Source organism: Phalacrocorax carbo, chromosome 6 (genome assembly GCF_963921805.1).
Source record: "Phalacrocorax carbo chromosome 6, bPhaCar2.1, whole genome shotgun sequence".
In the NCBI taxonomy this organism is placed as follows: domain Eukaryota; kingdom Metazoa; phylum Chordata; class Aves; order Suliformes; family Phalacrocoracidae; genus Phalacrocorax; species Phalacrocorax carbo.
This window is the reverse complement of record NC_087518.1, coordinates 39,049,088-39,063,230: the sequence shown is the minus strand read 5'-3', so window position 1 is coordinate 39,063,230 and position 14,143 is coordinate 39,049,088. Positions and strand designations below refer to the sequence as shown.

At 38.1% G+C, this 14,143-nt stretch overlaps 1 protein-coding gene across 9 annotated transcripts in view; it reads right to left on the bottom strand.

Moving 5' to 3' along the window:
* Window positions 1–14,143, bottom strand: part of WDR47 (WD repeat domain 47) — an 86,244-nt gene that overhangs the window by 71,670 nt on the left and 431 nt on the right. For 2 of the 9 annotated variants that reach the window (XR_010373416.1, XM_064454785.1), the window contains exons 2-6: window positions 8,225–8,391; window positions 6,552–6,635; window positions 5,933–6,017; window positions 3,503–4,305; window positions 902–1,031 (exon numbers count right to left, since the gene is read on the bottom strand). Coding sequence is in view for 8 of the 9 variants with exons in the window: in XM_064454785.1 (XP_064310855.1) it covers window positions 902–1,031; window positions 3,503–4,305; window positions 5,933–6,017; window positions 6,552–6,635; window positions 8,225–8,382 (1,260 nt within the window). In the remaining variant the exon portion in view is untranslated. Of the gene's footprint in view, window positions 1–901; window positions 1,032–3,502; window positions 4,306–4,971; window positions 5,329–5,382; window positions 5,864–5,932; window positions 6,018–6,551; window positions 6,636–8,224; window positions 8,392–14,143 lie in introns of those variants that run through there. The other 7 variants (XM_064454786.1, XM_064454788.1, XM_064454789.1 and 4 more) reach the window with 7 other exon arrangements.

Genomic DNA, 14,143 nt, shown 5'->3' with positions numbered 1-14,143 from the left:
ACAGCACTACACAGGCTACAGTGAAGAAAATTAACTCTATCCCATCTAAAACCGTGACACAAGAGTAGACTGGTTTTCAGTACCATACAGATGTCATAAGCCAATACAAAGTTTACTTCATAAAAATCAAACTGAAGCCTGCAAAAAGACTGCATACTCGATGTTATTCATCATTACTGAATTAAGAGGCAGATATTTAAAATTGTGGAAAGGGAATAGAATTGGTAACCGTTTTCACTGTTTGAAATAGTTTATTGAAACTATTATTTCACTTTCCCCATATTGATGTTAAGGAGAAAAAAGGGAAAAAAACAGGTTAGGCAAGACAGAAGCCTTCAAAGATGAAGCCAAAAAACAGTTATGCTATTGAATTCTGAATCTCAATAGCAAGGAGACATTTACCAGGGAATTATCCAATTTTAATTTCTCTGTGCCCCAGACAAAATTAGGTAAGATGACCTATATGAAACTTGGTGTTAACACCAAAAATTGCAGGCTACATGTCAGATTCCTCACTAAAACACTAAGAGGATTCTTAAGCATTGTTTCATCTAACACTTCTGGCTTTGAGTATTGCAAAGGTGTTGGGGGTTTTTTTGGTGGGTTTTTTTTTTTTTGGTTGGTTGGTTTTGGTTTTTTTTTAGATACACACAACAATCTAGCAACACTGCTGATGTGAGAAGGCACACTAATCAGCTGCATTACAGACTCAAATGACAGCAAGCTTATACAATAAAAAAAAAAGTTTCTTATACAGTGCAACATGGTATTGTCACTATAGTAAAAACAAGATTCAGAGCAACCTACTGTCACGCATGAAGTTCTCAACACAAAGGCAAATCATTATGAAGTAATCAAAACACAGCTCAAAGGGCCTCATTATTTTCAAACCACCAACCACTACCTCATTTTTCTCTTGTTTGGCTGATCCCTGACTCTGTGCTCCATTAACTGGTTCATTTTCTGGAACAGAACTCTGGCACAAAGTCTCACTGCTGATGGGATGCTGTGGCTCCACTGGAGTATCACTTCTTGCAGCAACATGGAAGAGAAGAGAAGCTTAATTGAGAAAAATTAAGAGCAGAAAATCCCCTGGTAAGTAGAGAAAGATAACATTCTAGAGTAAAATGTCATAACAGAAGTATGCAAACTTCTTAAGTCACATAAAACTGAAGATATTGCTTAGGAAAAAAATACCACTTGCAATGGGTTACACTAAACAAAACAAAACCCCCAAACAACAAAAAGCACATACAGTCACTGTGCTTTGTCCTCACATTTTCCAAAATGCCCTAGCACCATGAGATATCCAAATTCCATGTTTTCTGTCCCTACACTTGAATCATATACCCTTTAACTAGCAAGTTATTGAATATCTCCTGTTTTGAAAGCAATTATGTGCATAGAACGTATCAGATATACCATGTGACTAATGTCTTCTATAACATATTAGTATCATTACCACTATCAACCTAAATTTAAACTATACTTAGTATCCATCAGCTTGAGCGCTCCTGGAAATGCTACACAGGAAAATGCTTATATCAGTTTTGCTATTCTCATATCATGTAACAGAACTCTTTCCAAAATGCCTTAGCAATCAGTAAATGTGCAGAACACGTTAAAAGCCTTGGATTCCCATCTTCAGTTTTGTCAGCTTAAAGTCCTCTTCACTCAGTGAGTTGGAGCAAAGCTCTAACAAGTTAATTTGAACATTTTGGGTATGGTAACAAACATAACTTGCTGACTAACTAATAATACAAGTAGTTGCTTGCTGAATATGACTTATAAAAGAAATACCATATTTTTGTCATGTGCAAGAGGAAGTAAGGGCCAGGTTTACCTAAAGGTCAGCTTCCCAGCTTCCACCCTTGCAAATATTGCCATTTACACTGGACGTAATCTGAAGTTGGAGTTTTTCTGAAAAAAATGTAATGCCTTCTTGAAAACTATGGGTTTGGCCCCTTAACCTAATTCTAACCTTCAGGAGATGTATTAATTAATTGAAAAAACACGTTAAGATCTATTAACTTCACTTAACATAACATGCAAACACCTACACAAAGAAAAACTGCAGCAATTTATCACTTTATTTAGCCCACAAGATAACTATTTGTGCACAATTATTCCAGTACACTAAAACTGAAAAAGTAAACAAAAAACTTTCAGGAATCAGTTTTAACATTGGTCACTGGGCTACACACACCGATGTTAACATTTGTGCATACAGATGAGTACAACTAGGGAATTCACAATTAGTTTTTAAAAACGGAACTCAAGATATACTTCTGTAAGACTTTACCTATCCACAAAAACTCCAGTTGTGAAGAGGCTGGTAAAACCAAAGATTTAAAGTGGATTATTTACAATCAAATGAAACAGCTCCTTTCAAGATAAGCATTAATAGAATGTATTAAGACATATATTAGTGCAAACGTTTTCATTATTATTGGTGAACTGGCATGAGTATGATGGTGTTTGTTTCCTTTTTATTGAGTTTAGTTACAGCTGCTCTTTATCTTATCACAAGATACAAAATATTGCTGTAAGGCAAAACTAATAGACAATGTCACCATCTGCTGCCAGGATCGAACACCACAGCTCTAGAAGTGTCCTCTGCTGGCCAGTGCACACAACTGCAGCGCTAGTTACCCACCATGGCCTTTATTTTGTTCAGCAGTTCTGCCCCTTTAAATAAAGGCCAATTAAAACCACGATGACAAGCTCTTAACTGAGAAGTACCATTTCTTTCAGAAAGTAAGAAGCACAAAGTTTTGATACAGGCATTAGTTCTTAAGGAAGAAGAGAAGTCAGTTTTGCAGTGTACATTGCATTAAAAGAAGTCATTAATAGCATTCACTGCTATCGTAAACCAACTATCTCCAAGTCCAATATAAAAAACAGTACATTCACCACCTTGTTCAGATCTGATTTCTAAAATGACAAGTAAATATTTAAACTATTACAACGGTCATTCAACTTCAGTGATAGAGGAATGCTACTGACAGCATACAGTCATTTCCACTGACTTCATTGGGACTATTTCTGCATATAAGGTTTTTGAAGTATACTTCATCATCTACACTGTGAGGATCAAACTTAACCCACTTGAGGACAGAATGGGATGGGGAAAGAAGATTGAGTTACAGTTATTCCGCTGTCTCCATTTAGTTACCTGGAATGAACGAATTTGGTAATACTGACACAAACCTTAGCTGGACTCTTACATAGTCAGAACTATTTGTGCTCTGTGCTAGGACTTCAACTTTAGAGAAAGTCCATATTGAATCTGTAAGGCTCAAGGCCAAATATGAAAATCTACTTTGATCATAAAAGCACGAGGAAGAAACACCTTGCATACAGAGTTTTAATTACAACATAATTTAAACAATCAAATTATGTTTCCATGGTACAATTATATTCAAAGTTACAACACAGGGAAGAACCCAATAATATAAAGTGCAAGTAATATAAAGCCAAGGTAAAAATAAAAGCTACTTACCGCTCAGGTGACTCTTCAAAAATGCTGTGACACTCAGTATTCTCAAGCATGAGACTTCGGCTGAGATTCTGTACTCCTGGGTAGTGGAAATTAGCAAAGGAGTGCGACATTGGAGAAGTTTTGGTCCCAAGGTCTGTGACTCGCTTATCGTGATTTGTTAATCCACACGACAGCCCATCTAAGGCAGGGTTTAAGGAGCGGGTCATGTAAGCATCTGCTGACTGAGGCCGTCTCATTGGGGATGATGGATAAGGAGAAAGTTTGCTGATAAGAGGTGTCAAAAGATCAGCATAGGCAGCTTTTGTAGGCTTGAGGAGTTTATCAACATGAATATTAAGCATCTTTTGTTCAAAAGCACAAGAAAAAACAGTAGCTGGCAGATTCTGCAGCCATGATAATAAGCTAAGGTCCAAGTCATCACAGCCATTGCCACACAAGAGATCAATGCCCAGCAATACTTCACTTTCTGTGATTTCTTCTCCTGTTGCTTTACTCTGACAGAACTCCACACAACATTCATAAAGCAATCCCTTCATTACAAGCTGAAATAAACGATTGTTACTTGCTTTGAAGCCAGCCTCACTCAGTTTCCTATCGGCAGGAATAAACTCTGCCACCATGACGCAGGCTTCTTCAAAGCAGTGAACCCGTGCAGTGCTGGGATTCCAGTCCTTGAATTCTGCGTGGTTGGTCAAGCGAGGCAGTGTCAGTAGCAAGCAGAGTTTACTATAGTCTTCCTTAGAGGGACAATATTCTTCCAGCGCATGGAGGCACTGTACAGCCTCTCGCATTGTAAATTCCAGCTACAGAAATATTAACACAGTAGTTTGTAATACATATATTTCTACAACAAAACAGTGAGTAGAAGAAAACCAAGCAGCAGCAGATTTTCTCCACTATCATCCCTTTATTACTATTACTGTTTATATTTTAATTAAAGCTGAACACAATATAGTCTGAAATTGCTGATGCAAATGTAGTTACAACAGAGTCAAATTTCTGGATGCTTTGACTGCCTGAAGTCACCCTCAGTCACATTTTCTACAGATCTATGAAACTTTTTCACGTCACTGCAGGTTCGATAGGCTTAAAATTTTAAATCTGTAGCTAAATGGCTACAATTCTACTGTAACACAGAAGGTTACTTCCATTCTCAAAGCCAACTGAAGTTTTTTTTCCCTTTTTCACATCTATGACAAAAGCTATTGGCATAAGTTTTAAAAGGCTTGTAGATTTCTTTAGTTTCCAGTGATTAGCAACTTTGAATTATCTTTTACATTGAGATTTTCTGTTCTTCAATCAAACATTGTTTAAAAAAAGTTCAAGAAGTTGTCAGAAGATAAGCCCTACAAATGAATATAGGGCTTTAGTACAAAGCTTGTTGATAGCTAAAAGCCAAGAAGCATGTTAAATACAAGTAACTTGGTATTTTTTGATACAAAGATTTAGAAAATAAACCCCCCACTTACCCATGATACCTAGCATCTACTCAGTGCAGCAGCCTTTCATCCACAACATGCCAACACATTTGGAAACATTCAAAACAAAAAATAAAGGACATAAGTGATTTTTTTTTTTCTCTACTGCTATTTAGTAACAGTATACAGATTGAGTGGGTAGAGGAATAGTTCACCTGTCCTTTACAACTATAAATAAAGACTTACTTTTAGCTTTCTCTACACTGTCAAGAGAAGACCCTGCAGTACAATGTATGCATAATGGGACAGAGAATTAAAATCAATTCAGTTTGGAAAATTAAATAAATTGTCTTAAAGCCACTGGCATTCTTCATTTTTAACTTAACATTTTTGTTAGAAATTTGGTATTCCTGTATTATCAACATAAATGAAAAACTATACTTGATTTCACAATCTGCACACCTTCTTTGTCAGGTTTTTCAATATGGAAAAAGACAAGATCACAACTCCTGCTGTTTGCACATTTAACTGAATTGGTCCTTTGTGAACATGTCTGTTCCCTCCAAAGAAACAAGTGTGTCCTTTCTCTCTAAAAGCAACAGAAATGAAGTTTAACATTAATTCAAATCAGAATCTCTCACCTGGTCCTGATTATGACAATAAATTTCTGTGATTCTGAGGCTCGCTTCAGAACTCTCTTGAAAAAAGGAGCCCTGTACTTCAGCATCATGGCATAAAGGAAATCTCAAGATCAGGACCACAAAAATAGCATATGGCCACTGATCTACGCTGCTAAGTTTCAAGCAACCCTTGTATACATAATTCTATTTGAGACCTGGGAGCCACATTAATTTCCGAAGGATTATCAATTATTGTTTCCATTGTTTATGAAACCATTTGGTAATAGCGGAATTCATATATTCGGTGCTAGGAGCTTCTGCTCTGCCTTTAATCAGAATATCTCAAGAGGCTTCCTGACAACAATTATTCCCGAAACAGAGACAATTCTTACATGCTGAGGCTCATCTTCTGCTGACATTGCATTGTTTACACATAAGGCTTCCAAGAACTTCTGCTTCATTATAATGTAACGAAATCTGCAAGTGATAAGTGAAATACTATATATCTTGACCCAGTAGCTAAACATTCTTTTAGAGACAAGCAGGGTATTTTACAGCTGTTTTTGAGTTAGGCATAGAAATTGCCATGACAAGGAACTCTGATCGCAAATTTGAACAAATTGGTAACTACAAAATTGTATTTTAACAGGAAATGTCTTTTTTCATCATTGCTTTCAGAAATATTACATTTAAATATTAGAAGGCTAATAAGAAAAAAGTATAGCAATCATACTCATTTCTTCAACATAAATGACAGAGCAGCCAAATATAAAAACATGCATCATATTCCTAAAGTGTACAGTAAATGAAAACTCACTACACATTGTGTGCACATATTTTTCATAGTTTTAAAAAAAAACAGACATGCACACACTCTAGGAACTGCATACACGTTAGAAAAAACAAACTAAGGTAAAATATTTAGGACTACTTCTTTCATACACAATACTTAGAAATCTCTGCATTTTCCACAACTCAAAATATCAAACTCCAACATACAGTCTATTTTACCTTTTCTTGTCGAATTTTTCCATACATTCAAGAGGCTGAATAAATTGAAGAACCTCATCCCACTGACCATCAAGAATCAACTGCCTAGTAAAAGAAAGAGTCACTCCTTTAATTTCACTGGACAAGAACATCCTTTCTAAGCAAGCAGCATATTTAACACCACAACAGTCATTTAAATACACAACAGGGGATCAGCCTGCTTTGAAAAGTTAATGCTCTGCACAGATGCCAAGATGACTGTCTGATGTGACTAATAATAAGAGCAAAATCCAATCCTTTTCTCAATATTTAAAAAAAATAACTGCATACAAGAAGGACAAATATTAATTACTTTTAAAGGCACATTAAAAGGACAAAATGGTCCCGTGTCTCCTGCTTTATCTGTAATTCTTATTTAAAAAAAAAAATCTTACTTGAAGAGTAAGAATAAATATATTGAAAAAATGAATACATCCTGAAGAATGAAAGTGAAAGCGAACTTTAAAATGAGTTTTGCTTTATAAAATAGGCCCAGCAGTATTTATACAGGGCAGGGGGGTGGGGGGTGGGGTGGGAGCGAACCAACACACAACTCCCGTTATTAAGAACCCAGGAGGAACAGCTTGGCAGGAACTATGTCAGCACAAGAACTCCAAGACCAGTGGGCTAGACTGCACAGGTGGATTAGTTCTATTTCTTCATGCCCTCTTATCACACACAGAGTTCTCTATAAAAGGCCCAGTTCTACAACAAAGGGGTGAGTTTCTCATTAGAGGTATACTCGAACTAAGCTAAAAATGACAAAACCAAATCTGATTAACTTCAATCTTTCTCTAATTCTTCTTTCATTTTATTACGATATCCATAATTTTAAACAAAAGGGAAGCCAGGTCAGGAGTCTTGTTCCTTGATAAAATTAGTGCTTCAAGAACAGCTGGATAAGTTATTTTCTCGTGCTTCTATGAAGTTGTTAAGTACCTTTGGCATTAAATAGAAAACAGCAACGCTAAAAATCTAGTGTGCACCTACAGTGATTCCTTTTAATTATTTTGAGGGCAATATAATTCATTATAAATCACACCAGCTCTCACACCTTGACGATAGCGGAGACCCCTTTTATGTTGTTAACTTTAAGAGATATCTAAGTATTATTCTGAAATTCAGTTAATATTTTGAGGTAAAAGCTTTGGAAACCACTCCAATCATCCTAGATCTTAGCACTAGAATATTTTATCAAATATTTTATTTATTTTAGAAGTGACTGAACTTCACATTCAGTTCTATGTGACATGGTAAGCAGATAACAACAGATCACTGCTGCCAACAGGAGATCTTGCTCCCCCACTCTATTCCTGCTCATATGCTTTCCCTGACTTACCCTGTGCTAACAGTGGTGCTATCCACTTCAATTCAATAGCACACCAGAAAAATAACCAAGTTAAAATGAATGAACAAGCAAACAAAAAATCTAATTCTAAACCTATGACTAGGCATCATCAACAGTTACTTCAAGTAGCTTATAGAAAGAGGTCATTAACTTCAGAGCTGGACCACAGAAATGAGATCAGGAAGAATCAGAATAGGATGAGGGCATAAGACCTCCTGTTCAGTGGCACAGGGCTGCCCACATAATCATAGCCCAACTGTATCTTTTCATAGATGCAGTATTTAAGCACCAGAAAAAGAAGCCCTACCTTAGAAAAAGCATGTCATCTGAAAACAGACCATTAATGACCCCACTTTCTTTCTCAAGTGCCAGCATGCTAATATGAAGTTTCCTTGAGTTCAGAAAATCTAGTATTAGCTTAATTATTTCAGCTTCTTTAACATTCACTGTTTCTTCAGCTGTCATGATGGCAGCCTAAAAGGGAAAAGAAAAGAGATTTTTAGCTATAATCAATATCTTATTTTACGCTTGCTTAATAAACGTTGGCTACTGAAAAAAAAACTAAAAATACAGTTTTACAAATCAGAATATTGTAACATTACAAAAATTAAATAGACAAGATTAGGAAATTGATTTTAAGAGATTGATTATAAAGCCGTAATTAAGACCTAAGAATGGATCTGCATCTTTTTCATTTGTCCTAAGCATATATAGGGGCCCAGATAAACAAATTTACCAAGAAATCAATCCTCCTGCAGTGTGAAAATATTGTGCTTACCAAGTATGCAATAGGTAAAATTTTCCTTTCTGAAATGCAAACAGTGAAGTTCAAAGAGCATAAAAATTCACCAGTTACTATGTCATCATCTAGAGATCTTATAAATTTCAATGTTTCTAACACATACAAAGGGCACAGCACAGTAAAAAAGCAGTCTTTCCCTACACCATTTTCAAAGTAGCCTTGGCTTATATGCTTTTCATGGTTCCTTCGTAAGGACACCTATATCTGTTTATATGCTTTATGAAGAATCTAAAGCTGCAAACCCAAGGTGGCCTAAGCCAGTTTGACTGCTGACTGCCAGAGTCCCATTCATTCACCTGCCTACAGCTGCGTGTTCCTAGCCCTTCCTTAGCACTCCCCACTTTTGTCACTGAGTTAGCTTTTCCAGCAGTTCATATATTGAAGCGGCTCAGTGGCCTGATGAGCTCTCCAGCCAGCAGAAAGGAAAAGCAGGAAGATACAGCTGGGGCAGTGACAGGCCAAGGCCCTGGCTGCCAGCAGTCAGCTTGTTTAAAGCTCCCATGGATACAACATCCAAGCTCCTTTGCACTACAATTCCTCCAAGGATATGAGAGTTGTAGCATGTTCTGCTTCTGGCTAAGTCTTGCATAGTTCCTTAAGTCTTGACTTAAAGTACAAACCATTTAATTTTTTTTTAAACCATAGACTGCTGTAGCTCCCAAGCTGGTTGGCTGAAAACTATCTGGGGACGTGGGAAGAAACCCTATGACACAGCCAAGCCCCATAGCATCATCTCATTGGGAACTCTTAAAAAAAAAATCCCAAAAAACTAGTGGCTACAAGAGTGCCATCTCACATCAGGAAAAGCTCAGTTTAAGCCCATGTTACTGCAGAAAGGGGTGGCCCTTCTCGCCTCTGCACTCAGCCACATGCCCCCAGCCACTTTATGGCAGCCACAACAGAGCTGTATGGTTAAGCCAGGCCACTCCTCTGATCCAGGCACAAGTTAAACATTTACTCACTCCATGGACACGAGGGCACTAATGCTGACACAAGGAACTGACAGAGCTTTGCTTTCTGGCAGTAGCAAAGTCTTAACATGAATTACATTGATCATGAAAGAGCACCAAAGAACAGAGAAGCAGTCAGTGTTAGAGATGAACCATCAACAGGAGGCAATATCCCCAGGAACAAGGAGAGACAGTGAAACAACAGTGATCAGAAAAATTAGTAAAGGGAGATGACCATAGAGAGCACGATGTCCACAGCAATAGGGTATAGTTACCCCAGCTGTTCCCCCTTTTAATTCAAAAAGGGAGATAAAAATACTTCTTAATCCCCTCACACATCCATTTACTTATGCAGAAATCTAGCAACTGTGACGCTGAAAGGCGTGTAACGCAGCTCCCAAGACAAGCTGAAGAGATGATGCAGCCTCCAGATGCCTTGGAAGACTGGAGTCCATAAGCTAGTTATCTATCTTGTATTATGAAAGGTGCACAGAAACTGGTAATAAGAAATCAAAGAACAGATATGGTAAGTTTGACTAATCCAAATAAGATACTAAGCATAAACATGAAATTAATTATTTACCCCGGCAGAGAAATATTCCAGTGAAATTTCTCACTGATCATCATAAACCAATGCTAATGACCTTCAAGGGCTACAAAAAAAACCAGGCACTAATAAAAGGGGGGTTTGTACTACATTGTCTAAATCCCCAAGTTTTCCGTCTTCCTCACAGTTGTACACCAACTTTTTTCCAAGTAAGTTTTTGCCAGAATATTTGACTAGGAAAGCATTCAATTACAGCCGCATAGTTTATTTTGGAACAACGGAGACCTAATTGTGCCAGACAAAATGGCCTAACTTATTTTTTAAAATGGCTGGGTTTAATTCTGATTTTAGTCAGAGAAGACACCAATCACCAAGTATTCTGATGGGTCTCATGAAGGAGACCACACACCCACTCTTGGCTAGTAAAGTCAAAGGAAAAAAATTTAAATCTGGCTTGCAGAAAGCTTTGCTGCAGGAAAGAAAGCAGGTAGACACAAAAATCCAAAACCAGGGCTTGTAGAATGGTGCTTTTTCCTTATGTTTTGGCACTGTTTCAACTTCCCGTTTTGGCAACTGGATATGGATTTTTGGTCCCAGAGAAACTCAGCCCTTCTCCTATACACTGAAGGAAAAAAATCAACACAAATGTAACCAGCAGGTTAGTACTAACATTTTAACTCGCAACCTCACCTAATGCATTTGCACTTCTATTTTATTATGCTTTATGGCACTGGTGGTTTTTATATAAATTAAATTACCTTCTTTGCCAAAAGACAAAGTAAAATTTAGGCAGCACTATATTGAGACTCCTCATCAGAAAACTACTAGAAAAAGTTCAGACTAAGACTCTCTTTCAAGACAGGAACACCAAATTCAGCTTTCTTTTCATCTGGATCTACTGGACTCAAGTCTAAAGAGAAAACCACCCTACATAGCTTCAAGACTGTCTTAAAATTAATTATTTATATATTCTATTGATGGGAAAATGAGCATAATAGTCAGTACTTCGCTTAAGAGTCCAGCTACATTAAGTAAAATCTAGCATCTGCAAGAAGTTGTCTTCCATTTTTCATTGTAGTTTTAAAAGAACAGGTTGGTCCTGAACATAAAGCCTTTGCCAATTCTAACACTTAACTTCATTTGCTCTATTCATGTTGCCCATACAAATTAGAATAAGGGATGATTGGCACCCTCCATATTTGACGTGGGACTAGTAACAGCACTTTTGGGGTCCAGTTAAAAAAATATAATATCCAAACATAGTTTGGGTACTGAACTTCTGAAGAAGAGTAGAGGTACACCGATAAGCTCATACATGAACAATATAATGAAAACATTTTGTGTGCATTTGCTGTCAGAGCAACACAGATAACTAGAAAAGAACGGTAAACCTACTAGAGAAGATTTTAATTTGATTTTTTTTAGGCTAATGAGCTCAGACTTCTCTTATAAGCATTATGCTGTCAAAAGAATAAGCAGCACTGTAATGCTACCATGATATTATAAATATACATAGGCTTACATATCATCCCCCGTGAAATGTATTGTTTTTTTCTGACATTCAGTGGTGTGTGCACGTGTGTGCGTGTATGTATAAATGAATAAAACTAATAACAATTAAAAAGCAAAGAACAGCAGGGAAACTCAAGATTAGAGCTCAAGCTGCATCTGTGGTCCAATCCACTATATTGCTTTCTGCCAGCACATATGGCATGTAACGTCACAATCTGATCAGCTCAAGCACTAATACTCAAGAATGATGGAAGCACAGCGCTAGCCTGAGGTATAAATGAAAGTAAATGAGTATTAGAGCTTAACATTCCAGGTGCCTTCTACCAACCAGGTTTTTGCTGTTCTGATAAGACTGGGTAAGACAAAAAGGTTGTAGCACTCTTCCACACCTGTCCTCATTCCTTCTTTCTCCTGCCCACTCCCCCTTATCATCTTCCCCTAGTTCTGTATTTAAATTTGTTTTCTTCCTAATCATCAAAGAAAGAACTAATCATCATCAAGAAAAAACTCCAACTTCTTGCCACAAACCTGACACATATTTTCTCTGTAGCTTCAGTGGATGAGGTATCTTTCAAACAAGCTCCTTGGAACATAGACTACCTATTCCTGAATTTTCCAGAGAGAGGTTTCACTCTCATTCTGTTTTTAGTTGTGTTCTAAGAACATACCAACAAGAAAAATCCTCTCACAGTGTTGTAAGCATACAAAACAATTCTTTAAAAAAAAATATTTATACACACACACATGCATATAAATATACTATACCAGGAAAATGTTTAAGGTAGAATTGCCTGAAAATAGTGTCTAAATAGTCTTCCTCTTTAAGCTGCCTCCCTTAGAAATTTAAAACACATATGAATTCATGTGACAGAAAGTTAAAGTAAGGTTTAATGTTCTAGAAAACAAGTAAATAGCGACATTCTAAACCAAGCATTATTCCTATGTTATTTATCATCTGAAATATCACCTGCCAACAGCATAAAACGTGCATTCACAGAACTGGGCAAGGAATATAAAATCTCTAACTACTTGGAAATACAAGATTGAAATATTATAGTTCAAATCTTAAGTGTCATTCTGAGAGAGCGGTGATATGTTTAAAAGGAGAAGTGATGCCTAATTAGAAGTCTTGGTTTGCTGACTTCAGTGACAGCTGCAATGCATATCCATAGCCTCAGCATCTTGGTGAGCGGTGCCACAGAAAAACCAAGTGTGAAGACGTAATACATATTTTAAAAGCTGGCTGTTTTGCATAGAGTTATTTCACCTTTTAATCGATCCCACAGTCACATATGACTCTTGAGCCTGCCCAGAGGCCACTCCGCAGTCCTGCCCACACAGACCCCACGGGGTACTCAGGGCCTGGTCAGTACCTAGTGGCTCCATTTCTGACGCGCCCTTAATCATCTTCCAGTTATTCTACATCAAAAGAATTTACCAAAAAAAAGTCTATAGGCCAATTTTTTTATTACGATTCCCGCAACAGCGCAACTTACTGACACCCATTTTACCCTAAGAGACTACACGATTCATTATGTCAAATGAACTATATTGAGCATATTAAGCCATTAACAGAAAACCTTCACCAAACTTGGTACAGTTGAACTCTACGACTGAAACGTTTTTTACTCCAATACACAGCGTGTCCTCTTATACACTAGCCTTTTCTGCCTGACATAGATTTTTCACTGGCCCGCCCTCTGGTAATCCATTTTTCCACCCTGCTCAGATCAGCTGTTGCTTTAGAGCCACCACAGTAATCCTTACCGCACCACGCTTTAGAGGTGACCGGCAGAGCTCTTTGCATTCATCAATCCCTGTTGCAACATGCACACGCTTCACCCAGAGCATTCTGCACCATGAATGCGAAAAAGGTGACATTAAATTATGCAATACTTCCAATTAGAGTGACAATAGAACGCAGAAAATAAAAAACCCAAACAAGTTACAGAGACTACGAGTTGATGCATTTTGATGGGAAAAAAACCCGAACCCAAAAACCAAAAACAAACCAAAACTACAAAACACACACAAAAAAACAAACCCAGAAAACAAACCAAGCTCTCGCTCCAAATTCTTCTCTTTTTCCTCTTCACGTGCGATTCCGCACGAGATCCACCTGTGCTGGCGAAGGGGTTCCAAACAACCGCACTGTTTAATTACACAGCGCCGAGCCTGAATGAGCACGTCTGGAACGTCAGCTCAGCACCAGCAGCAGGCAGGGCCGCACAGCAGCTTTGAAGCGGCCCCGGAGACAGGGCACACCCCGCGCCCGCCGCCGCGCCTCACCGCGCCGCGCCCACCCCGGTGCCGGGACGCGGGCCCGGGCATGCACCGAGCCGAGCCGCGCCACACCGCGCCCCGCCGGCCCCTGCGGCCCGGCCCGGCCCGGCCCGCCCGCCCCGCCGGCGGATG